The sequence below is a fragment of the Montipora foliosa genome, chromosome 4, assembly GCF_036669935.1.
Source record: "Montipora foliosa isolate CH-2021 chromosome 4, ASM3666993v2, whole genome shotgun sequence".
NCBI classification, from domain to species: Eukaryota; Metazoa; Cnidaria; class Anthozoa; order Scleractinia; family Acroporidae; genus Montipora; species Montipora foliosa.
In genome coordinates, this window is record NC_090872.1 from 31,623,175 (window position 1) to 31,650,674 (window position 27,500).

General features: G+C 39.8%; 1 protein-coding gene across 3 annotated transcripts in view; it reads right to left on the reverse strand.

The window, feature by feature from the left end:
* The window catches only part of LOC138000618 (telomeric repeat-binding factor 2-interacting protein 1-like), a 48,984-nt gene that overhangs the window by 7,892 nt on the left and 13,592 nt on the right, over window positions 1-27,500 (reverse strand). For 2 of the 3 annotated variants that reach the window (XM_068847162.1, XM_068847160.1), the window contains 4 exons: window positions 27,428-27,500; window positions 25,738-26,192; window positions 24,968-25,067; window positions 23,124-24,399 (listed from right to left, as the gene is read on the reverse strand). The exon at window positions 27,428-27,500 is cut by the window's right edge and continues 20 nt beyond it. In XM_068847162.1, the coding sequence (XP_068703263.1) occupies window positions 24,263-24,399; window positions 24,968-25,067; window positions 25,738-26,192; window positions 27,428-27,500 (765 nt within the window). In that variant the 3' untranslated portion in view covers window positions 23,124-24,262. Of the gene's footprint in view, window positions 1-20,327; window positions 20,380-23,123; window positions 24,400-24,967; window positions 25,068-25,737; window positions 26,193-27,427 lie in introns of all 3 variants that reach the window. The other variant, XM_068847161.1, reaches the window with a different exon arrangement.

The following is a 27,500-nucleotide window of genomic DNA, read 5'->3' on the forward strand; positions in this document are numbered from 1 at the left end:
TTGAGGAAAAATGGGTGATGAAGAACATCAATCAGCCTACTAGATGGTTCAGGTCTGTGGACGAAACCTTAACTCTTTTCAAGAACAAAAATGATGCCTTGAATTTTTCACATTACCTGAATGGGAAACAAGAACATTAAATTTACAATTGAGCTTGAACAAAACGATGAAATTCCATTCCTTGATGTCTTATTACGACAAACGGCAAAATCAATTCTGCGTTAAATAGACCCAGCAGCAAAAAAAATGGTTGTCATGGAAACAGCATAGAGGGTATTATTTTGTTCCTTATGTAGATTACTGCTGCTGAGTTTGAACAACACCCATTCAATATTTTCGGAAATATTCTCAATTTTGTGATTTATCACAGTTTGTTCGTTTTAAAAGTTCAAAGTTGATTAGATTGATGTTCATTTATCATCAACCTTCATCATCCTCCCCATTGTCAACACTCTATGACGAATTTTCTGTCCTGCTTGGGGAACTGGCTATAGCATCATGTGAGCTCCTGATTGTCGGTGACTTCAATATACATGTTGAGTCTTCAAGTGATGCAAGTGATGCTGGCGTCTTTTGATTTGAAACAATGGGTAACTACGCCTACTCACACCGGTGGTCATACTTTGCATCTTATTATTACTAGAAATCAGTGTGGAGTTATAGAAGACATTATGGCTGTGAACCCTCTTATCTCTGATCATTGTGCTATTATTATGAGTGTTATTGCATAAACCATAACTTCATCGGAAAACTATTCGCTATGGGAAGCTGCGTTCGATCGATTATGAGGAATTTAATATTACTCTTGGAACTTCTCCTCTGTTTGACGAAGCTTGTCCTGATCTTGACTTGTTGGTTGATTCATATCATTCTACTTTGAAATCTATTCTTGATGCCTATGCTCCTAAAAAGAATCGTCTTGTAGTTCACCGTCCTTTTGCGGCCTGGTACTCTGATGACATTCTTGTACAAAAGAGTATTAGAAGGAAGCTTGAACGCAAATGGCGATCTACAAAATTACTTGCACACAAAGAACGTTATGTTTTCCAGAATGGTGTTGTTAACAACATGATTGCCTCAGCTAAGCAGGATTATTAAATTCTCAACCTCGGATAATGCATTTCGCGTGCTCTGATTGGTTCACTCAATCTCGGTTATCAGCTCATATACCTTGGTTTGACCTTATATGGTAAATGATTGCGTTAAGCGTTAAGCGTTGCTAAACTAAAAATGTTTTCGTCGGAATGCCAAATTTCTCTTTGAATAAAGCCAAAAAGGAGAAAAAAAACTTTTTTTGTGGAAAGTAACATCGCATCAGTTCTCATCAAGTTTTTTTCGATTTCGCTCGGATTTGCTTGCTTTTTCCGCTCGTATTTCGTACTTCCAAATTTTTGGAGTTGAAGAAATTTATTAAAACAATTATTCCATTCGCGCTTGTCGGATATGAGAGTGGTTGTAGCCAACTCGGCGCTACGCGCCTCGTTGGCTATTTACCATCTCATATCCAACGCGAGCTCATGGAATAATTGTTAATTATTATTCATCCATGATCCAGGAGAACTCTGGGAACACTGGAATATTCTTTCTAAGACAGAAGAGAAACTTTTAAACTCCAACCCCGCCCAACGTTATCCATCTGGCAATGATAATTTGTCTCAATCATTTGTAGATTTCTTTACCAACAAATTAAAAATTGTCAGAATTGGCAATGATCTTGACATGTTTTTTTCGATTTCCTGGCTGATGACTGCCTTGTAGTGCTAAAACCCAGTCCTGTTTGACTAGTCAGTTTCTTAGTCAGTGAATACAGGCCGGTTGATGGGGAAACTATCTGTGGATATGTTAACAACCTGTGCGCAACGTCTTGTGCACTTGATCCTATTCTATCGTCTGTATTTCAACGGTGTCAGCATCGTCTCGTTCCAATGATAACTCGTATAGTGAACTTGTCGCCTCAAGGTGGCCAAGAACCCGATAGAATTAAAGTTGGCGCGATTAAGCCATTAGGGAGCTTACGCAAGAACAACGACCACGGCTACGAGAACGCCACAAAACAATAGGTTTAATTAGCAAAAACAATAGCTCTGCACGTCCTGCACGTGCGTTTTGCATTTTGGTACATTTCTTTGCCTTCCTCGTCCTGACAACGTCGTGAATTGACCAAATTTGAGGTTGTGTAGAGGACGTGAGAACCTGAATTTTATTCCTGCAATGGTGATACACACTTTCCATTCCGAACGACTTGGGGTTATAACGAAACAAGAGGCTACACTTAGCCTAAACTCGGGCCTGCAAAAATATAGTGGTGTATAGTTAATTTGGTGCTAAAGATAAGAAAAGAGAGAAGTCTGTCTTTCTTACATCGGACTTGCATTGCACTTCTCATGATGTTTGATGTGTATGTAGTGAATACCCGAACCCTAGTTATATTCATTATAGGTGACGGCAATGACCACTGCACCATGGAGACGAGGTGAAATTAGTGTATTTATTCCAAAATGGCTAAGCACATTGTTTTTCGCTGATCGATGGGTATTTTTGCTCAGTGTTTGAGAAAGGAACGCTAATCGAACGGTTTAAGACGAGAAATTTCTGCAATGATTCGTTGAGACATCATGCTTTTTCTTAACAATACCGGGGGAAATTAGCCCGGTAAGATGTGTCAACGAGACATACGATGGCCGGATATTGCATTGCGTTCAACGAAAACATGAACTTTCGTTTCCGGTCAAGCACACAATTCTTTAGTACATATTTCCCCGGTAACCTGTTGCGTAGTCGTCCGAGTCTGTAGTTTGGTAATCGCGATTGCCTCTGAATGAGGAGATACCGAGTTCGAATCCTAGTTGCGTTGCCTTTTCTGAAAAGTGTCTACGAGGCAAAAAAAAAAATATATATATATCTAGGCTATGTCCCTGCAAAGGTCGAACTTGCAATATGCAATGTTTTTAAAACATTCTTTGATAAATCGTCCCGGGAATTCATGATTTCTGTACTGAATTTAAGTTTAATTTTGCATTTACCTGTTCATCCACGCTTTTGGAAAGGTGCTACATACCACGTGCTTTGATTCATTAAAAGCATACCTGAGGTAGCTGCTTAGCCTGTGTACTTCCGCCACCTCCGCTCGCAAAACAATTATTAATAGGTGAGGAGGCGAATGTATACATGATAGTAGCTGCTATACTTCTGTTTACGAGCAAGTGATCTCCTAGTACTACGATGAAATGTGGATGACCTCGGTATATTTTTAATCAAATATGTTCGAGCAAGTTTCCTCCTTTCTCTGCTTTTATATAAAATAGAGGTCTCAGCCTTTTCTCTGGAAATTCTGCTTGGTTCTCGCTCACGTTTATGTCGATGCACACAAGAAACTTTTGCATATCGAGACCTGTATTTCTCCCTTGGAATGGAGTCTTTATTATCATTGTTAATCACAGATAACTATACAGCTTTTCAAACTACATCACAACCATTTTCTGAAGAGCTGATCAGAGTCTCGAAATCAAATCTTGTAAAACAAGACGCCAATAAGGGCGTATCCGTGGGATGCATAAACAGTTAACACAAATTGTCCATTTACAGTGAACTTCAACTACAGGTAAACTTCGGAAAATAGTGAGAGATTACCATGCAGAAAGATAAATCTGTAGTTTAACGTTAAGTTGTTTGTTGTAAAAATTCTTATTATAATGTTACTAAATTTGAAAATGAAAACAACGAAACCCTATTAGGGGTTATCAGGATACGGAATTTTTTTTTTTTTAATTTTGAAAGAGACTTTGTTCAAATCCCACAGTTTAACTTGCTTCCTTAATTCCATTCATCCAAACTTACAAGATCAGTTGTAAATTATCCGAAAAACTTATTACAAATCACAGTTCAACAACTTATCATCCTGTGTTCGAAGTCCGGTTCCGTAATCCTGGTTTAGGTCTTTGCAAATTGTTTAAATCTGCCGTGGCGAAGACAAAAATACTTTTGCCTTGGAAAAGGTTTAAATCTGCCGTGGCTAAAACAACAAGACAACAGCTGTACTCCATTTCTCCCAATGCTCAAAAATCTAAAATCCCGTAATTGCGCGTTCCATAGTCCAGTCCAACGTTCTAATTTTACAATATTTGGAGTAACTTGGTACCAAACGTTCCTCAATAAATTGAAATCTCGTTAAGAAAAAAGCTTAAATTCAGTAGTCTAGTCTGGGTTCAAATCGCCAAAACTCTCTCTTTCATCGATTCAAAACACAACAAAAGCTACAAGTAGTAAATAGTTCTCAGAAACTACAAAAGTTCGTCATAATTCTTCGCTCGAGCTAAACAAAAAACTGGAGAAATGCATTGCGTATGTGTGGTGAAAATAGGCCCGCAGCGCGTGCATAACTCACGAACATAAACAGGTCTGTTGAAAGCGTGCTTGAGTTTCAACAAAATGAGCTCCAAAAATTGGCAAGAATTTGTGACGCTGATGAATAATAAAGCAGCTGCTACTTCCAAAACGATGGAATTACTTGGTGATAAATAACCTAATCTAGGAGAGTAAATTTTGGACTTTGCAGAAACAATGGTCAACCTCAAGAGATTGGCGATTGTGATCTTTGTGTTGAATTCGCACATTACTTGTCAATCTTTAAAGCACTTGAAAGAGAAAAAAACTAAACTAAAGAAACAAAAACCCGGCGGCTTGCCATCATTTTGACACAGATGTGTCCTTTATTTCGCGAGTAAACATGCAAGGTAACATGAAAACGGCGCCCGCTGAATTCGATGTCACTTTCGATTTTGCTATTTTCTTGAGCAGCCGAAAGTACGATAGAAAAATTGAACGTAGCAAAAATCTCCCAAAGTGTTTTTCGCCGATGGTAACTTTCTATATTCGCGGTTCAAGATTTATGTCATTTTCACGTCGCAAATGTTGTTGCTAAGGCAAAAATTATATTTCATACTCGATCGACACTTCCCGGCTGAAAACTTGCTTCTGCTCTTCCCAATATTTATTTACTTTTAAATCAATATTTGTTTTGTATAAAGCAGGCTAACAAAATCTGTACCTTACTTAGTTCGCATCTTTGAGCGTTAAAATAGAATTTTCGATGCTGTTTCCAACACGGCAAGTCGTACATTTTGAGGTCACCCATCCAGATACTAACCCCGCTGGACAGTGTGGTTAATTTAGTGCAAATATGTCGAGGCAAGGTGTCAAAAGCTCAGACACGCTTAAACAGGGGACTTGAAAATGATTAACATGTCACCCTAGAAGCCAATGTATCTCGATTCCCTATCTTTCTGGGTTTAGTATTTTACTAGTAACCACATGTAACCAAGGCAGCTAGGGTTACCCTAGAGTTAGGGTAACCCTAGCACTCAGATAGGGTTACCCTAGCGCCAGGGTAACCCTAGCTGCCTTGTAAACACGTCGATGCAAAAAAAGAGTAAATGTGTGAGTGCTAGGGTAACCCTTCCTCCTTATAAACAGGGCCGAAGAGAGAAAAAACCTCTGGTTTGTGTGCGAGTGAACAGTCATGAACGGTGAGGTATCCATCAAATTGAGTACCACACAATTAAAAGTATTAAGGAAATGACTCGATAAGCTAAATATATAACACGAGGATGCTTTGGATTCTACATATTCTCATTACTATTGAATTTAATTGTACACTACTGTTGCATGAATCGGTCCAATTGCGATGGCTTTTTTTGTATGCATCCGAGAAAAGTAAACACCATCATGTTTTAACACCATTTCTATTTGCAGACAGCCAATTAAATTATTTGTTGCTCTACCTCGTACGATGCCTGCGGATCGTGGGTGCAAAAGTCATCTAGTTTAACACAGCAAAAAGGGAGCGGTGTTCATTCCAAAGAATTATAAATTCCTACTTAGCAAGGCCGATCTGTTAGCTCGCGAAGGCCGACTAATATGAATCCCTTGAAACGTAAAGGGACGCTAGGAAATATCGTTTTTTTGTTGACACTGAATTTCTTTCGAGTTGAAGCGAAATTGCCACCGATGTTGGCTTGTAAACACTCCGCAAAGTCCCCTCTTTCATTATACGGCTAGCGGTAGAGAAAGAAAGCCAAGCGAGCCGATCGCTTAAGTCTAAGGCTTGTTCAAAACCTTCACTGGCGCGTCGTTTTATGGATACATATATTAAATAAATACACTGTATGTGAGACTTGCGATCGCAGTAAGAAGTTGCCAGCTGCTGATAGATTTCCACATTACTGTTGCATGACATGACAACCCGTCAACATTTCCTCCAATTACTGTAAAGTGAAAATCGAGCGTTTGTTGATTACGTCAACCGCAATCGCGCCATGCACATAACGAAGGCTGGCTTTTTGTGGTAGTACACTGTAAGTGCACTACACACTATGTCACCGGGTTGTATGAGTGTAAGAGTGTAAGAGCGTAAATCCGTGGTGAAAATAGGCCCGCAGCGCGTGCATAACTCACGAACATAAACAGGTCTGTTGAAAGCGTGCTTGAGTTTCAACAAAATGAGCTCCAAAAATTGGCAAGAATTTGTGACGCTGATGAATAATAAAGCAGCTGCTACTTCCAAAACGATGGAATTACCTGGTGATAAATAACCTAATCTAGGAGAGTAAATTTTGGACTTTGCAGAAACAATGGTCAACCTCAAGAGATGGGCGATTGTGATCTTTGTGTTGAATTCGCACATTACTTGTCAATCTTTAAAACACTTAAAAGAGAAAAAAACTAAACCAAAAAAACAAAACCCGGTGGCTTGCCATCATTTTGACACAGATGTGTCCTTTGTTTCGCGAGTTAACATGGAAGGTAACATGAAAACGGCGCCCGCTGAATTCGATGTCACTTTCGATTTTGCGATTTACTTGAGCAGCCGAAAGTAGGATAGAAAAATTGAACGTAGCAAAAATCAAAAATCTCCCAAAATGTTTTTCGCCGATGGTAATTTTGTATATTCGCGGTTCAAGATTTATGTCATTTTCACGCCGCAAATATTGTTGCTAAGGCAAAAATTATATTTCATTCTCGATCGACACTTCCTGAAAACTTGCTTCTGCTCTTCCTAATGTTTATTTACTTTTTCATCAATATTTGTTTTGTATAAAGCAGGCTAACAAAATCTGTACCTTACTTAGTTCGCATCTTTGAGCGTTAAAATAGAATTTTCGATGCCGTTTCTAACACGGCAAGTCGTACATTTTGAGGTCACCCATCCAGATACTAACCCCGCTGGACAGTGTGGTTAATTTAGTGCAAATATGTCGAGGCAAGGTGTCAAAAGCTCAGACACGCTTAAACAGGGGACTTGAAAATGATTAACATGTCACCCTAGAAGCCAATGTATCTCGATTCCCTATCTTTCTGGGTTTAGTATTTTACTAGTAACCACATGTAACCAAGGCAGCTAGGGTTACCCTAGAGTTAGGATAACCCTGGCACTCAGATAGGGTTACCCTAGCGCCAGGGTAACCCTAGCTGCCTTGTAAACACGTCGATGCAAAAAAAGAGTAAATGTGTGAGTGCTAGGGTAACCCTTCCTCCTTATAAACAGGGCCGAAGAGAGAAAAAACCTCTGGTTTGTGTGCGAGTGAACAGTCATGAACGGTGAGGTATCCATCAAATTGAGTACCACACAATTAAAAGTATTAAGGAAATGACTCGATAAGCTAACTATATAACACGAGGATGCTTTGGATTCTACATATTCTCATTACTATTGAATTTAATTGTACACTACTGTTGCATGAATCGGTCCAATTGCGATGGCTTTTTTGTATGCATCCGAGAAAAGTAAACACCATCATGTTTTAACACCATTTGTATTTGCAAACAGCCAATTAAATTATTTGTTGCCCTACCTCGTAAGATGCCTGCGGATCGTGGGTGCAAAAGTCAACTAGTTTAACACAGCAAAAAGGGAGCGGTGTTCATTGCAAAGAATTATAAATTCCTACTTCGCAAGGCCGATCTGTTAGCTCGCGAAGGCCGACTAATATGAATCCCTTGAAATGTAAAGGGACGCTGGGAAATATGGTTTTTTTGTTGACACTGAATTTCTTTCGAGTTGAAGCGAAATTGCCACCGATGTTGGCTTGTAAACACTCCGCAAAGCCCCTTCTTTCATTATACGGCTAGCGGTAGAGAAAGAAAGCCAAGCGAGCCGATCGCTAAAGTCTAAGGCTTGTTCACAACCTTCACTGGCGCGTCGTTTTATGGATACATATATTAAATAAATATACTGTATGTGAGACTTGCGATCGCAGTAAGAAGTTGCCAGCTGCTGATAGATTTCCACATTACTGTTGCATGACATGACAACTTGTCAACATTTCCTCCAATTACTGTAAAGTGAAAATCGAGCGTTTGTTGATTACGTCAACCGCCATCGCGCCATGCACATAACGAAAGCTGGCTTTTTGCGGTAGTGCACTATACACTATGTCACCGGGTTGTATGAGTGTAAGAGTGTAAGTCCGTGGTGAAAATAGGCCCGCAGCGCGTGCATAACTCACGAACATAAACAGGTCTGTTGAAAGCGTGCTTGAGTTTCAACAAAATGAGCTCCAAAAATTGGCAAGAATTTGTGACGCTGATGAATAATAAAGCAGCTGCTACTTCCAAAACGATGGAATTACTTGGTGATAAATAACCTAATCTAGGAGAGTAAATTTTGGACTTTGCAGAAACAATGGTCAACCTCAAGAGATAGGCGATTGTGATCTTTGTGTTGAAATCGCACATTACTTGTCAATCTTTAAAACACTTGAAAGAGAAAAAAACTAAACTAAAGAAACAAAAACCCGGTGGCTTGCCATCATTTTGACACAGATGTGTCCTTTGTTTCGCGAGTAAACATGCAAGGTAACATGAAAACGGCGCCCGCTGAATTCGATGTCACTTCGATTTTGCGATTTACTTGAGCAGCCGAAAGTACGATAAAAAATTGAACGTAGCAAAAATCTCTTAAAGTGTTTTTCGCCGATGGTAATTTTGTATATTCGCGGTTCAAGATTTATGTCAATTTCCCGTCGCAAATGTTGTTGCTAAGGCAAAAATTATATTTCATACTCGATCGACACTTCCCGGCTGAAAACTTGCTTCTGCTCTTCCTAATGTTTATTTACTTTTTCATCAATATTTGTTTTGTATAAAGCAGGCTAACAAAATCTGTACCTTACTTAGTTCGCATCTTTGAGCGTTAAAATAGAATTTTTGATGCTGTTTCTAACACGGCAAGTCGTACATTTTGAGGTCACCCATCCAGATACTAACCCCGCTGGACAGTGTGGTTAATTTAGTGCAAATATGTCGAGGCAAGGTGTCAAAAGCTCAGACACGCTTAAACAGGGGACTTGAAAATGATTAACATGTCACCCTAGAAGCCAATGTATCTCGATTCCCTATCTTTCTGGGTTTAGTATTTTACTAGTAACCACATGTAACCAAGGCAGCTAGGGTTACCCTAGAGTTAGGGTAACCCTAGCACTCAGATAGGGTTACCCTAGCGCCAGGGTAACCCTAGCTGCCTTGTAAACACGTCGATGCAAAAAAAGAGTAAATGTGTGAGTGCTAGGGTAACCCTTCCTCCTTATAAACAGGGCCGAAGAGAGAAAAAACCTCTGGTTTGTGTGCGAGTGAACAGTCATGAACGGTGAGGTATCCATCAAATTGAGTACCACACAATTAAAAGTATTAAGGAAATGACTCGATAAGCTAAATATATAACACGAGGATGCTTTGGATTCTACATATTCTCATTACTATTGAATTTAATTGTACACTACTGTTGCATGAATCGGTCCAATTGCGATGGCTTTTTTTGTATGCATCCGAGAAAAGTAAACACCATCATGTTTTAACACCATTTCTATTTGCAGACAGCCAATTAAATTATTTGTTGCTCTACCTCGTACGATGCCTGCGGATCGTGGGTGCAAAAGTCATCTAGTTTAACACAGCAAAAAGGGAGCGGTGTTCATTCCAAAGAATTATAAATTCCTACTTAGCAAGGCCGATCTGTTAGCTCGCGAAGGCCGACTAATATGAATCCCTTGAAACGTAAAGGGACGCTAGGAAATATCGTTTTTTTGTTGACACTGAATTTCTTTCGAGTTGAAGCGAAATTGCCACCGATGTTGGCTTGTAAACACTCCGCAAAGTCCCCTCTTTCATTATACGGCTAGCGGTAGAGAAAGAAAGCCAAGCGAGCCGATCGCTTAAGTCTAAGGCTTGTTCAAAACCTTCACTGGCGCGTCGTTTTATGGATACATATATTAAATAAATACACTGTATGTGAGACTTGCGATCGCAGTAAGAAGTTGCCAGCTGCTGATAGATTTCCACATTACTGTTGCATGACATGACAACCCGTCAACATTTCCTCCAATTACTGTAAAGTGAAAATCAAGCGTTTGTTGATTACGTCAACCGCAATCGCGCCATGCACATAACGAAAGCTGGCTTTTTGTGGTAGTACACTGTAAGTGCACTACACACTATGTCACCGGGTTGTATGAGTGTAAGAGTGTAAGAGCGTAAATCCGTGGTGAAAATAGGCCCGCAGCGCGTGCATAACTCACGAACATAAACAGGTCTGTTGAAAGCGTGCTTGAGTTTCAACAAAATGAGCTCCAAAAATTGGCAAGAATTTGTGACGCTGATGAATAATAAAGCAGCTGCTACTTCCAAAACGATGGAATTACCTGGTGATAAATAACCTAATCTAGGAGAGTAAATTTTGGACTTTGCAGAAACAATGGTCAACCTCAAGAGATGGGCGATTGTGATCTTTGTGTTGAATTCGCACATTACTTGTCAATCTTTAAAACACTTAAAAGAGAAAAAAACTAAACCAAAAAAACAAAACCCGGTGGCTTGCCATCATTTTGACACAGATGTGTCCTTTGTTTCGCGAGTTAACATGGAAGGTAACATGAAAACGGCGCCCGCTGAATTCGATGTCACTTTCGATTTTGCGATTTACTTGAGCAGCCGAAAGTAGGATAGAAAAATTGAACGTAGCAAAAATCAAAAATCTCCCAAAATGTTTTTCGCCGATGGTAATTTTGTATATTCGCGGTTCAAGATTTATGTCATTTTCACGCCGCAAATATTGTTGCTAAGGCAAAAATTATATTTCATTCTCGATCGACACTTCCTGAAAACTTGCTTCTGCTCTTCCTAATGTTTATTTACTTTTTCATCAATATTTGTTTTGTATAAAGCAGGCTAACAAAATCTGTACCTTACTTAGTTCGCATCTTTGAGCGTTAAAATAGAATTTTCGATGCCGTTTCTAACACGGCAAGTCGTACATTTTGAGGTCACCCATCCAGATACTAACCCCGCTGGACAGTGTGGTTAATTTAGTGCAAATATGTCGAGGCAAGGTGTCAAAAGCTCAGACACGCTTAAACAGGGGACTTGAAAATGATTAACATGTCACCCTAGAAGCCAATGTATCTCGATTCCCTATCTTTCTGGGTTTAGTATTTTACTAGTAACCACATGTAACCAAGGCAGCTAGGGTTACCCTAGAGTTAGGATAACCCTGGCACTCAGATAGGGTTACCCTAGCGCCAGGGTAACCCTAGCTGCCTTGTAAACACGTCGATGCAAAAAAAGAGTAAATGTGTGAGTGCTAGGGTAACCCTTCCTCCTTATAAACAGGGCCGAAGAGAGAAAAAACCTCTGGTTTGTGTGCGAGTGAACAGTCATGAACGGTGAGGTATCCATCAAATTGAGTACCACACAATTAAAAGTATTAAGGAAATGACTCGATAAGCTAACTATATAACACGAGGATGCTTTGGATTCTACATATTCTCATTACTATTGAATTTAATTGTACACTACTGTTGCATGAATCGGTCCAATTGCGATGGCTTTTTTTGTATGCATCCGAGAAAAGTAAACACCATCATGTTTTAACACCATTTGTATTTGCAAACAGCCAATTAAATTATTTGTTGCCCTACCTCGTAAGATGCCTGCGGATCGTGGGTGCAAAAGTCAACTAGTTTAACACAGCAAAAAGGGAGCGGTGTTCATTGCAAAGAATTATAAATTCCTACTTCGCAAGGCCGATCTGTTAGCTCGCGAAGGCCGACTAATATGAATCCCTTGAAATGTAAAGGGACGCTGGGAAATATGGTTTTTTTGTTGACACTGAATTTCTTTCGAGTTGAAGCGAAATTGCCACCGATGTTGGCTTGTAAACACTCCGCAAAGCCCCTTCTTTCATTATACGGCTAGCGGTAGAGAAAGAAAGCCAAGCGAGCCGATCGCTAAAGTCTAAGGCTTGTTCACAACCTTCACTGGCGCGTCGTTTTATGGATACATATATTAAATAAATATACTGTATGTGAGACTTGCGATCGCAGTAAGAAGTTGCCAGCTGCTGATAGATTTCCACATTACTGTTGCATGACATGACAACTTGTCAACATTTCCTCCAATTACTGTAAAGTGAAAATCGAGCGTTTGTTGATTACGTCAACCGCCATCGCGCCATGCACATAACGAAAGCTGGCTTTTTGCGGTAGTGCACTATACACTATGTCACCGGGTTGTATGAGTGTAAGAGTGTAAGTCCGTGGTGAAAATAGGCCCGCAGCGCGTGCATAACTCACGAACATAAACAGGTCTGTTGAAAGCGTGCTTGAGTTTCAACAAAATGAGCTCCAAAAATTGGCAAGAATTTGTGACGCTGATGAATAATAAAGCAGCTGCTACTTCCAAAACGATGGAATTACTTGGTGATAAATAACCTAATCTAGGAGAGTAAATTTTGGACTTTGCAGAAACAATGGTCAACCTCAAGAGATAGGCGATTGTGATCTTTGTGTTGAAATCGCACATTACTTGTCAATCTTTAAAACACTTGAAAGAGAAAAAAACTAAACTAAAGAAACAAAAACCCGGTGGCTTGCCATCATTTTGACACAGATGTGTCCTTTGTTTCGCGAGTAAACATGCAAGGTAACATGAAAACGGCGCCCGCTGAATTCGATGTCACTTCGATTTTGCGATTTACTTGAGCAGCCGAAAGTACGATAAAAAAATTGAACGTAGCAAAAATCTCTTAAAGTGTTTTTCGCCGATGGTAATTTTGTATATTCGCGGTTCAAGATTTATGTCAATTTCCCGTCGCAAATGTTGTTGCTAAGGCAAAAATTATATTTCATACTCGATCGACACTTCCCGGCTGAAAACTTGCTTCTGCTCTTCCTAATGTTTATTTACTTTTTCATCAATATTTGTTTTGTATAAAGCAGGCTAACAAAATCTGTACCTTACTTAGTTCGCATCTTTGAGCGTTAAAATAGAATTTTCGATGCCGTTTCTAACACGGCAAGTCGTACATTTTGAGGTCACCCATCCAGATACTAACCCCGCTGGACAGTGTGGTTAATTTAGTGCAAATATGTCGAGGCAAGGTGTCAAAAGCTCAGACACGCTTAAACAGGGGACTTGAAAATGATTAACATGTCACCCTAGAAGCCAATGTATCTCGATTCCCTATCTTTCTGGGTTTAGTATTTTACTAGTAACCACATGTAACCAAGGCAGCTAGGGTTACCCTAGAGTTAGGATAACCCTGGCACTCAGATAGGGTTACCCTAGCGCCAGGGTAACCCTAGCTGCCTTGTAAACACGTCGATGCAAAAAAAGAGTAAATGTGTGAGTGCTAGGGTAACCCTTCCTCCTTATAAACAGGGCCGAAGAGAGAAAAAACCTCTGGTTTGTGTGCGAGTGAACAGTCATGAACGGTGAGGTATCCATCAAATTGAGTACCACACAATTAAAAGTATTAAGGAAATGACTCGATAAGCTAACTATATAACACGAGGATGCTTTGGATTCTACATATTCTCATTACTATTGAATTTAATTGTACACTACTGTTGCATGAATCGGTCCAATTGCGATGGCTTTTTTTGTATGCATCCGAGAAAAGTAAACACCATCATGTTTTAACACCATTTGTATTTGCAAACAGCCAATTAAATTATTTGTTGCCCTACCTCGTAAGATGCCTGCGGATCGTGGGTGCAAAAGTCAACTAGTTTAACACAGCAAAAAGGGAGCGGTGTTCATTGCAAAGAATTATAAATTCCTACTTCGCAAGGCCGATCTGTTAGCTCGCGAAGGCCGACTAATATGAATCCCTTGAAATGTAAAGGGACGCTGGGAAATATGGTTTTTTTGTTGACACTGAATTTCTTTCGAGTTGAAGCGAAATTGCCACCGATGTTGGCTTGTAAACACTCCGCAAAGCCCCTTCTTTCATTATACGGCTAGCGGTAGAGAAAGAAAGCCAAGCGAGCCGATCGCTAAAGTCTAAGGCTTGTTCACAACCTTCACTGGCGCGTCGTTTTATGGATACATATATTAAATAAATATACTGTATGTGAGACTTGCGATCGCAGTAAGAAGTTGCCAGCTGCTGATAGATTTCCACATTACTGTTGCATGACATGACAACTTGTCAACATTTCCTCCAATTACTGTAAAGTGAAAATCGAGCGTTTGTTGATTACGTCAACCGCCATCGCGCCATGCACATAACGAAAGCTGGCTTTTTGCGGTAGTGCACTATACACTATGTCACCGGGTTGTATGAGTGTAAGAGTGTAAGTCCGTGGTGAAAATAGGCCCGCAGCGCGTGCATAACTCACGAACATAAACAGGTCTGTTGAAAGCGTGCTTGAGTTTCAACAAAATGAGCTCCAAAAATTGGCAAGAATTTGTGACGCTGATGAATAATAAAGCAGCTGCTACTTCCAAAACGATGGAATTACTTGGTGATAAATAACCTAATCTAGGAGAGTAAATTTTGGACTTTGCAGAAACAATGGTCAACCTCAAGAGATAGGCGATTGTGATCTTTGTGTTGAAATCGCACATTACTTGTCAATCTTTAAAACACTTGAAAGAGAAAAAAACTAAACTAAAGAAACAAAAACCCGGTGGCTTGCCATCATTTTGACACAGATGTGTCCTTTGTTTCGCGAGTAAACATGCAAGGTAACATGAAAACGGCGCCCGCTGAATTCGATGTCACTTTCGATTTTGCGATTTACTTGAGCAGCCGAAAGTACGATAAAAAAATTGAACGTAGCAAAAATCTCTTAAAGTGTTTTTCGCCGATGGTAATTTTGTATATTCGCGGTTCAAGATTTATGTCAATTTCCCGTCGCAAATGTTGTTGCTAAGGCAAAAATTATATTTCATACTCGATCGACACTTCCCGGCTGAAAACTTGCTTCTGCTCTTCCTAATGTTTATTTACTTTTTCATCAATATTTGTTTTGTATAAAGCAGGCTAACAAAATCTGTACCTTACTTAGTTCGCATCTTTGAGCGTTAAAATAGAATTTTTGATGCTGTTTCTAACACGGCAAGTCGTACATTTTGAGGTCACCCATCCAGATACTAACCCCGCTGGACAGTGTGGTTAATTTAGTGCAAATATGTCGAGGCAAGGTGTCAAAAGCTCAGACACGCTTAAACAGGGGACTTGAAAATGATTAGCATGTCACCCTAGAAGCCAATGTATCTCGATTCCCTATCTTTCTGGGTTTAGTATTTTACAAGTAACCACATGTAACCAAGGCAGCTAGGGTTACCCTAGAGTTAGGGTAACCCTAGCACTCAGATAGGGTTACCCTAGCGCCAGGGTAACCCTAGCTGCCTTGTAAACACGTCGATGCAAAAAAAGAGTAAATGTGTGAGTGCTAGGGTAACCCTTCCTCCTTATAAACAGGGCCGAAGAGAGAAAAAACCTCTGGTTTGTGTGCGAGTGAACAGTCATGAACGGTGAGGTATCCATCAAATTGAGTACCACACAATTAAAAGTATTAAGGAAATGACTCGATAAGCTAACTATATAACACGAGGATGCTTTGGATTCTACATATTCTCATTACTATTGAATTTAATTGTACACTACTGTTGCATGAATCGATCCAATTGCGATGGCTTTTTTTGTATGCATCCGAGAAAAGTAAACACCATCATGTTTTAACACCATTTGTATTTGCAGACAGCCAATTAAATTATTTGTTGCCCTACCTCGTACGATGCCTGCGGATCGTGGGTGCAAAAGTCAACTAGTTTAACACAGCAAAAAGGGAGAGGTGTTCATTGCAAAGAATTATAAATTGCTACTTCGCAAGGCCGATCTGTTAGCTCGCGAAGGCCGACTAATATGAATCCCTTGAAACGTAAAGGGACGCTAGGAAATATGGTTTTTTTGTTGACACTGAATTTCTTTCGAGTTGAAGCGAAATTGCCACCGATGTTGGCTTGTAAACACTCCGCAAACCCCCGTCTTTCATTATACGGCTAGCGGTAGAGAAAGAAAGCCAAGCGAGCCGATCGCTAAAGTCTAAGGCTTGTTCAAAACCTTCACTGGCGCGTCGTTTTATGGATACATATATTAAATAAATATACTGTATGTGAGACTTGCGATCGCAGTAAGAAGTTGCCAGCTGCTGATAGATTTCCACACTACTGTTGCATGACATGACAACCTGTCAACATTTTCTCCAATTACTGTAAAGTGAAAATCAAGCGTTTGTTGATTACGTCAACCGCAATCGCGCCATGCACATAACGAAAGCTGGCTTTTCGTGGTAGTACACTGTAAGTGCACTACACACTATGTCACCGGGTTGGGTTAGTGTAAGAGTGTAAGAGTGTAAGTCCGTGGTGAAAATAGGCCCGCAGCGCGTGCATAACTCACGAACATAAACAGGTCTGTTGAAAGCGTGCTTGAGCTTCAACAAAATGAGCTTCAAAAATTGGCAAGAATTTGTGACGCTGATGAATAATAAAGCAGCTGCTACTTCCAAAACGATGGAATTACTTGGTGATAAATAACCTAATCTAGGAGAGTAAATTTTGGACTTTGCAGAAACAATGGTCAACCTCAAGAGATAGGCGATTGTGATCTTTGTGTTGAATTCGCACATTACTTGTCAATCTTTAAAACACTTGAAAAAGAAAAAAACTAAACTAAAGAAACAAAAACACGTTGGCTTGCCATCATTTTGACACAGATGTGTCCTTTGTTTCGCGAGTAAACATGCAAGGTAACATGAAAACGGCGCCCGCTGAATTCGATGTCACTTTCGATTTTGCGATTTACTTGAGCAGCCGAAAGTACGATAGAAAAATTGAACGTAGCAAAAATCAAAAATCTCCCAAAATGTTTTTCGCCGATGGTAATTTTGTATATTCGCGGTTCAAGATTTATGTCATTTTCACGTCGCAAATGTTGTTGCTAAGGCAAAAATTATATTTCATTCTCGATCGACACTTCCTGAAAACTTGCTTCTGCTCTTCCTAATGTTTATTTACTTTTTCATATTTGTTTTGTATAACGCAGGCTAACAAAATCTGTACCTTACTTAATTCGCATCTTTGAGCGTTAAAATAGAATTTTCGATGCTGTTTCTAACACGGCAAGTCGTACACTTTGAGGTCACCCATCCAGATATTAACCCCGCTGGACTGCGTTTAACTGAGTGCAAATATGTCGAGGCAAGGTGTCAAAAGCTCAGACACGCTTAAACAGGGGACTTGAAAATGATTAACATGTCACCCTAGAAGCCAATGTATCTCGATTCCCTATCTTTCTGGGTTTAGTATTTTACTAGTAACCACATGTAACCAAGGCAGCTAGGGTTACCCTAGAGTTAGGGTAACCCTAGCACTCAGATAGGGTTACCGTAGCTCCAGGGTAACCCTAGCTGCCTTGTAAACACGTCGATGCAAAAAAAGAGTAAATGTGTGAGTGCTAGGGTAACCCTTCCTCCTTATAAACAGGGCCCAAGAGAGAAAAAACCTCTGGCATCCAGGGTATGGTTTTAGGGGACGCCACCTCAAAATTAGGGACGTTTGTGTGGTCCGTAAGTCCGTAACTTGGTCTCTGATCGACTTAAAAGCATAAAACTTGGACAGATAAATAATCTCAATGTTCTCCTTCATGTGATGGTGTCAATTTATCGATTGGTTTAAATTTGAAACTCGCCCCAGTTCCTTGCCCAATTCCGGAATGGTCTACATACGACCGAAAATTCTATTTTAACGCTCCAAAGTGCGAACTAAACAAGATCCAGATTTTGTAAGCCTGCTTTATGCAAAACAAATATTGACGCAAAAGCAAATGAATATTGATATATAGTTTTTAAGAAGAGCAGAAGGAACTTTTTAGGAAGTGTCGATCGAGAATAAAACAATTTGCCATCAGCAACAAAATTTACGAGATGAGAACATCATAAATTTTGTGCTACGAATATAACAAGTTACCACCAGCAATAAACATTTTGGGAGATTTTTGTTACGTGCAATTTTTCTATCGTACTTTGGTTGTACAAGTAAAATCGCAAAATCAAAAGTGACTTCGATTTTAGCGGCCGCCTGTGATCGAGTTACCTTTCGGGTTTAACACTAAGAACTCACGACAGAAACGATGCATCTGTGACAGAATTACGGCAAGACACCGGGTTTTTGTTAGTTTGCTTTTTTTTTCTTTTAAGTGTTATAAAGTTCGACAAGATATGCGCGAATTCAACACAAAGATCACAATCGTTCGTCAGTCGTATTTACTCGAATAAGCGCCGCGGCGCTTCGTTAATATTCCTTGTGTCTCCGTTGCGGCGCTTATTTAAAAGGCTCATACCACAAAGACAAAACATTTTTGTCGTGCAATTTAATTTACTTCATGAGTAGTTTTTCATGGCTTACCGACTTGAAGCTAACCTAAGTTTTGGCTTTCATAACAGCCTCGTCAATACTTTTCTGCAGGTTGCCAAGAACTGAAGAACGCAAAGATTTTGAAGAGGGAACTGAATGAAAGAGCATCGAGAAAATATTGATGAAAATAAATTCCCATTGCTGGCTTAGAACCGCATTGCAGCGATTACAGTGTATTCTTATCATCTTATGAAAATACTCCAATAAGCGCCGTACCGGATCTGCGGCGCTTATTCGAGTAAATACGGCAAGTCCCTTTGAATGGTACTTGGATAGGGGAACTGCTGTGAAGTCCCTGATGGCGATAGCTATTTCCTTTTTTTAAACTTGATTTCATTTTTTATTTTGTTTGGCCGATGAAGGCTATTTTCTTAGTTTCTTTCTACGTCAAAAGGACTGAACAAACTGGTTCCCAAGAAATATTGGAGTATTCGTTCTATGCAAAATACTTCTATTCGGAAGTAATCGTTCTCTGCAAAATAATGTTCACAATGGAACACACAAGAACGAAGCACTGAGGATCTAGAAATAACGTAGAAAATTATCCTTACCTTTAAAGCTTGCCGTTCTCAAAGGAAAAAGCATCTGCCCACTTTATCAAATAGTTTAATATTGTGTCAATCATCGTGGGCAGAAAGATTCCAAAATAAATATTTGCTCTCATCGCAACGACCGCAGTCCGTCAGGGCGATCGAGTGGTGTAATACGCCCCCAGCATACCGCAAAGCTGGGAAAAGTGTGGGTGTTCTAATCGCTGCAGGGAAGTTGGGAAATACTGAAGAACGTAAAAATACATTCATCTGATCTAAGCCTAATGCAATATCCGAGGGGTATGCACATTTGAGACTATCAACAAAGAAAAAAGACACGAAACTGGTTTTATAAACAGTAATTATTACAACGGGAAATAGTATTTTTTAGACGACGCTCTGTTTGGCGGCGTCGTCTTCCTCGCAAATATCAGCTCTCTAATATTTTGTCAAAAGAGTTGAGCTTATCACGAGAACTTTCCCAATTTTCGGCCAGTATCGAATTTGTATTTTCTATCTAAAGTCACGGAAAAAGCAGTTGAAGCACAATTATGTGATCATTTTAATGGATGGTACTATGACGAGGGTTTACTTGAAGAATTTCAATCAGCATATAAAATGCTATCATATAGTACTGAAACTGCACTTGTCAGAGTCCAGAATGATATTTTGAACGCTTTGACGACATCAAATCCGTTATTCTACTATTGCTTTACTTATCGGCTGCATTTGATACTGTCGATCTCTCAAATTAGTTATCAAGACTGGCAAATCGTTTCGGCATTAGCTAGGAGCACTGCTCTTACTTGGTTTCGTTCATATCTTCAGTCACGTAAGCAGTTCGTTTCTGTCAATGGTATTGATTCGTCACTAAGAAATCTGCAATGTGGAGTCCCACAGAGATCGTCCGTGTTAGGCCCTTTACTGTATTCACTTTACAAAAATCCATTGGGTGATATAGCCAGAAAGCATGGCATACCATTTCATCTGTATGCAGATGAAAGATAACTATATCTCTCGTTTACGTCTAACTGCTCTTACCATGCATCCAACGCGAAGGAGACAGTCTGTTGAAGATATTGGCGACTGGATGCTGTGTAACAAAACTTAAAGTGAATCAAGATAAGACGGAACTTTTAGTTGTTAGTTAACAACCATTCACCGATTACAATATTTTCGGGCGCAAATCCCACGCTAGTTGCTCGGAGTTGAATAGTTAACAACTATTCACCGAAGTGGAGGTGGCTAGCGGTGGATATTTACCGAGCCGCGAAGCGGGAAGGTAAATATCCACCGCTAGCCACCTCCAATTCAGTGAATAGTTGTTTTAGTATATACTAAAACAGTGAGATAATATACAGCACAAAAAATTAATTTGGATGTTTTCTTCACTTGTCACGGATGCAAATCGGGACGCCATTTTTTCCCGAGTTGCTCGGAGGTAAATAGCACAGGATATTCCCCTCAACCACATCCAAAATGGAGATGATGCCATGTGTCCCTGAGAACGTGCTAGGAATCTAGGAGTTGGATTTGATAAGTATTTCGATTTAAGTGAGCACGTTAAATTAACCTGCAAGATCGCTTTTTTCCGCAATTGCGGTATTGCCAAGATCAGGCGATATTTATCCTATGATACTGCTAAGACTATCGTTCACGCTTATATAACCTCGCGTTTAGAATGCCCTATACTATGGTCTTCCTTTAGATATCAAATCCAATCAATCAGATCAAATCCAATCAGATACTTAGAAGTATCTGATTGATAGACTTCAACTTGTTTAGAATTCAGCAGATCGCCTCGTTACTGCGTCGAGAAAGTATGATCACATTACACCGAATTATAAAATTATAAAACCTATGATGATAGGGCATACTCCGTTGCTGCTCAAAAATTGTGGAATACGTTACCATTGGGCTATCATCGTCAGTCAGTGTATTTAAAACTAAGCTTTTAAGGACGGTGCCTACTGTTGTTATTGCGCATATGTTCTGCACATCTCGAGATACTCGGGTTTCCTATGGGTAGTGCTTATTAATACAGGGGTATTTTTTTCGCGGTTCAAAACTATGCGGAGAAGGTAGAACTTAGCAAGTGCTCTTGGTATCCAAAAAGGAAATTGGGGGTAACCACGCATTTTCAGAGATAGTTAAGCTTTAATTTGGAAAATAATGCCATACATTGCTTTGTATTTAAAAGCTTTTTACAAATATTGTTAATTAATTATCTTCGAAAAATGCGTGGTCACCCCCAATTTTCTTTTTGGATTTCAATAACACTTGTTAAGATCTGCTTTTTCCGCATATTCAGTAAACCGCGCAAAAATACCTTTGAATTAGAAGACACCGTCCTTAAAGACATCTTTTTACAAAGTCTTTCGATTTATGTTTTTATTATTAGCTTGAATTGTATTGAATACTGTAGTTTTTAAAATTAATTAAGAATTATGCCGGATATTGTAAAGCGCCACGGACAATTACTGGAGTATGTCGCTATATAAATGCATCATTTATTTATTTATTTATTTGTAATCCTTTTGATTTTCTGACAAAAACTTGAATATCTCTGGAACGAAAGAAGGTATTCCACAATAGAAAACACCATTCTTCATCATTTTGAAAGGTCTTCAAAATAAGCAAAATATTTTTTTTCCTTCATAGGCACTGTAAATGACCTTGCTTTTACGAGTCTGCTATCGCTCAGTGGTAGAGCATCAACTTAACAGAGGAGTCCAATCTCTTAACACTGACTTAAGTTTGTTCCGAAAATACCAGCCGCCTTGTTCAAAAAACTGAACACATTTAGCTTTTCGAAAACCAAAGGTACACATAAAAACTCCAGGTTTCCTTTCATTTGAAAAATTCAGGTGCTTAGGTCTCCTGAAAGGAAGTCCGCATGATGTCCGAAATAATGATGTTGTTCGTTAAATAATGACTATCAAAATGACGATTTATGACCGCGCCAAACTTAAGTACAACAATAAAACGAAACGTGGTGAGGACAGCTGATTTAACTTTGGTCCAAATTGCCTTTTTACGCAATAAATGCCACTGAAAAGAAAATCTTCAGCTTTGGTCAAATACTTTTAAAATACTACTTCAAACTCGATTCTGCTGTATTGATGTAAGCATCACACAAGAGAATATAGTACATTTTGCGCGTTAACTAGTTAATTCTGAGATGATCAGCAAAGCACTATTTATTTTGAGAGGAAAAAAATGGTTTCCCGAAATATAATCGGATCTTGGAAAAGCCCTGTTGAACAATGCTCCTGGATTTCGAAAAGCTGGTTCTGCATGTGACATCACTTTTTCGTTACCAAAGAGAATTAAACATCTTCATTTTTGAAATAAATCATGGAACATTTTTATATCTTTATAGAACCCTATATTCTCCAAAACCCTTTTCGGGTTTTCGGAAAAAAGGTTTACTAAATAACCGATGTTTCGGTAACTTTCGTCTAAGGAAATCTAGTATTAGTCTTTTCTTACAAACAGGATTAACGAACGAATCGAAAGCACTCGGATCTCGCCAATTTGATTTGTCAAACCGAACCACCTCAAACGACAGTTAACTGAACAAAGGCCGTTTACACGACAGAAAGATTTAGGTCCGGATCCGTCAAAAAAGCGGTACGTACGGACCCATAACTTTTGTAAAGAAACACTGGAGTTTCTACAGGGCCATGGGCGCAGTATGTTATGCTCGGGCCAACTATTTCGGTCTTTCGAAGCCCGCCCCTTGGTTCTTCTATGATAATACGTTCCTGTTTGCTTGCTGAAGACCAGCAAATCAGGCTTCATTTCATTCGATTTCATAGTTTTTATCAGCCATACCTTGAACAAAACGATCCTGTTTGCCTTAGCTGCTTCAATTCACCCTTTCTTTTAATTGATGCTTCTTCCATGATACTTAAATTTCTAAAGCAACACGTCATAAAACAGAACTCTGTTTTCATTGGATGGGTAAAAGGACGCAGCTTTCCGGTGTTTAAGTAAGGATTGCTTCTATTGGATATTTGGTCGAGTCCATAGTTTTGCAACCAATCCCTAGGGAATTAAAAGACTTAAACCACAACAAAAGCAACACAAAGGAAAACGTCAGCTGCAAATAAACATTTCCGTAATCGCAACTATTTTGTTGTTATTCCGCCTTGTTCAAATTGTACAGTGTTGACTCCACACGCTTTATTCCTTCATTGATCAAACTTTTGGTTTCTGGTGGTGTTGCCTTGCTGCTGCCGTCGTGACTCCTTTTAAAGACCATACCATAAAGGGGGTCCCTTCTTGATAATAGCCAGCAGGTTGCTAAGAACGAATTCTAAGCTAATGGAGGAGGCGATACAGCTACGGAGATACAGAGTAGGCGATGATGAAATGAAATGTCGATTAACATAGCCCATTTTCCGAATGTGAAAGCTCACTAAATCGCATTCTCTTTGTGTTTTGCTTGATTGTACTTTCCACACAAAGCTAGCGATGAGGAAAACTAGATCCTATTTCATTGCCATATAGACACAGTTTGCAGCGATCTATTTATGGAAGATGGAATAATCACGAAATCCTTACAATAACGAAAAGTATGACACGTAAAAATGAACTAAACTCAAAACAAGGCTTTTTTTCTATTTTTTGGCATAAAGCAAATTTCAACCGCGCCTTTGACGTTTGCTGAAACGCTAGACTGATTAATATCTTTCCACTTGTTCCAGCCGCCGCAACAAAACAGAGCACGTGGCCTGCTCCGCATTAAAAGGAGGAACTTTGAGATTTGAAATTTACCCAGAGGTGACCAGAGAGAGGCCATATTCAAAGGTAGTATAGTTGTTGCTTAGTTGCTTGTTACACGAGTGGTCACTGTGCATGCAAAGCTACCGAACTGGAAAACGTTTGTGCTCCCTTTACACTGAGTTTTTTTGGGAAAGTCTTGTCCCAATCCTAGAGGAATGTGAAGAGACATACACCTAAGGTCCAGTTTAACTTATTCCTTCCATAAAGTTCATTCTGTCGACAACAGACTGAAGCCCTCTTGTTCTTGTCAAGCTTGAAATGGCCTCTTTGTTTTTACTCAGCAATATCTTGTCCTCCTCCAAAGTCCACTGTTCTTTGCCTACTAATTAAACAAATCAGGGAATCCGTTGCTGACGTCAATGTTTGCATTTCGTGTCATTAACATATGAGAGGTACAAGGGGACAGAGATGTTCACCAAAATCAACGTGCATCAAAATATTGCGCATTTCTTGGGATTTTTCATATCGCAAAGTGAAGCAAAGCTGTTGGTTCGAGCACAACAACATGAAAAACAAGATAAAGTGCGTTCGTTGATTTGGTGTGAATAGAGGATGCCGAATAGACTAATTTTGATATATTAAAATTCAGTCCGAAACAAAAGACATCATCTCGAGGCTCTGAGGAATAAATATAAGGATTTGTATGAGTTTATTCCCCAGAGCCTCGGGATGATACCTTTTGTTTTGGACTCAATTTTAATACATCGAAAGTGGGCTATTGAAGATAAATTCTGGATTCTTTTCGGCTCTTCGCGTTGCGTTGGTGAAAAGCGAGTCCGCGGACAGTCATACATGATTTGGCTGCAGTGGTTCAGTAAGGTTGATTCTGTCATTCTTCTACGTATCTTAGATGTTGGCAGAAATGTCGACAAATTAGTTCTAATTCAAACCTGTATCATTCTGTAGATATGATGTTGCATCTTCCAGCTTGCCCGAGGTGACAAGCAAGGCGTGGATAATTTGCGGCACTGTCCATTTCGACTCCAGCCTCTGAAAATTCAAAGAAAATATCATTACGAGTACAACTTGCAACTAGTAATTACCATGAGTAAGTGAAAAACTGCCGAGAGGTAGCCAAACGGAACACATACCATGGTAAGTGCGTTAGGTATGGTGAGATGCGCAACAACGCTGCCCTTAATACTGTGGGCACAACGCAGATATCACGAATCCACAAATCGCAAATGAAGACGATTAGAATGGCTGCCTTGTAACCTCGGTAGCAATAAACTGAAAAGTGACAAGATCTTCTGTACTCCAGTTCTACCATAAATGAGCTCTCTATTCATTGAAGTGCACCAGCCATGAGATATGTCGAGAAACGAAGGCAACGATAAAAATAGCAGATTTGGCGACATTTGCCCGAAGCCGCCATTTTGGCCAAGTTGACAACTCTTTTGACGAAATTTCGCCAAAGAGCCGACGACTCAGCGACTGTGGCGGATTTGGCAAAATTTCGCTAAAAACCTAACCCTAACCCTAAGCCAACGAAAGCGGCGGATTCGAAGAAAGCGGCAGGTTTGGCGAAAATGGCGGATTCGGCGAAATTTCTCCAAGAGGGCGACGATGCAGCCAATGTGGTGGATTTGACAGAATTTCACCAAATCCTCCATTTTCGCCATTACCTGTATTTCTGGACATTGCAATCTTCATAGCAAACCTGAAGGTCCAACTGTAATTCGAGAAAACGTCTTGCGAGCTTTTCATTCACTTGAGAATCTCTTTCATTGGTTGGACAAGCACCATTTTCTTTGCTCTTTTTCGCCATAGGTCTCTTATCTTCATCGTCGTAAACTGAAGATCTTTTCAAATCCTCTTTTGCAACAATTTCACCTTCAAAATCGCTCAAAACGTCTTGTCTGCTGCCTGCTTGTTTCTTCAATTGAATCCTCGTTGCTCTTTGACCGTCCTTGTTTGGCGACACTCTATGTTCTCCGATGATGCCACGCCTTTCCTCTGTGGCACCATTACCAAATCTCTGGCCGTCCTCTTGGTTTTTGGACTCGGCTGCTAATTTCAAAAGATTCTCATCAAATAGTTTATCATAGTCTACATCTTCCCCAGAGCTCCGTTCATCATCTGCACTATCTTCGCTAGCAACATGTTGCAAACTACCTGAATAAAAATAAAAAGCTATGTCTTAGGATCATGACAAATGAACGCTCAACGGGTGAAATTTGGGAGTTTTAAGAAAGCAGGACGGCCGTTCTCGTAGCCGTCGTCGCCTTCCTTGCTTACGGACCCACAGACGGATTTTTCACGCGTTGCTAAGGAAGTGAAATTTTACTTCCGGTGACTGACGTCATCATATCATGAGCTGACAAGAAGACCCACTCACAAGCAAAAATCACCGCACTTACTGTTGTTTCCTCGTCCTTCCTCGCGCTCCTTCTCAGATCAACTGCGCATGCGTAAACGAACTGACTTCCGGTTTGAGAAAAAGCTAAATTTCCGGCAGTCTTTAAATTGAAGTAATTCTTTTTTTGTATGGCACGTTTCACCCCCAAATACAGAATACAGCTAAGCATTGATTTTTTCAAATCATCTTTTTTGAAAATCTTACGGGTATTTCAGTATCGTTTATCTCTTTAAAAAGAACATTTTTCAAAATAAAAAGAAAACCATGCTTGGCTGGATGCAAAAACGAATACAAATTATTAAACCACTGATTTAATACCCAAATTGCGTAGCAGGTAGACAAATTTAGAGTTTTCTGTTATTGGTCACGTCACCACAGGCGTGGCATGAAGACGTCAATTTCTCTCAAATTACTAAACCATTACATCCTTAGCAACGCACCCCAAAAAATACGTCAGTGGGCCCTTAAGCTCCCTGTTGTTTTGACAAGCACGCGAGACAAATATTTAATAAGGCGTGCCGCACGTGCAGCACGATCATTGCTTCCTCTTTTAACCAATAATATTGCTGCTTTTTGGCGTTGTCGTTGCCGTAGCCGCCGTTTCTTAAACTCCCAAGTCAGTGTTTTCGGCAAACGACAGGCTGCGCTTTGCCAAAAATTAATGGGATTCATTCGATTTTAGCTCTCTTTTTTGACTGTTATCCACACTGATATCAAGGACCTTCTCCAGAGGATAAAACCAAGTTAGAATAAGAAAAATATCATGGTTTTATGACAAGAAGCGACATGCTGGTTTACGTTTCCCGTTTGCAGTTTCACGTTTCACGTTATCGTGAAATGCTAAATCTCTCCAGAGTGAGATTCCCGATTTGACGGTTCAAGGTCTCCAATTGCAGACTGAAGAAGAATACAAGTCTTCTACTAATGGAGGGGACTGCAGATCAAATCAAGTCAAATTAAAAAAAGACATCACAGACATCGTCTGTCTAACCAGTGACAACAGCCAACTCTGCGGATTGTTTTCCATCATTAGTGGATTTCTTTGTGGGACTTGCTGTCTGCAA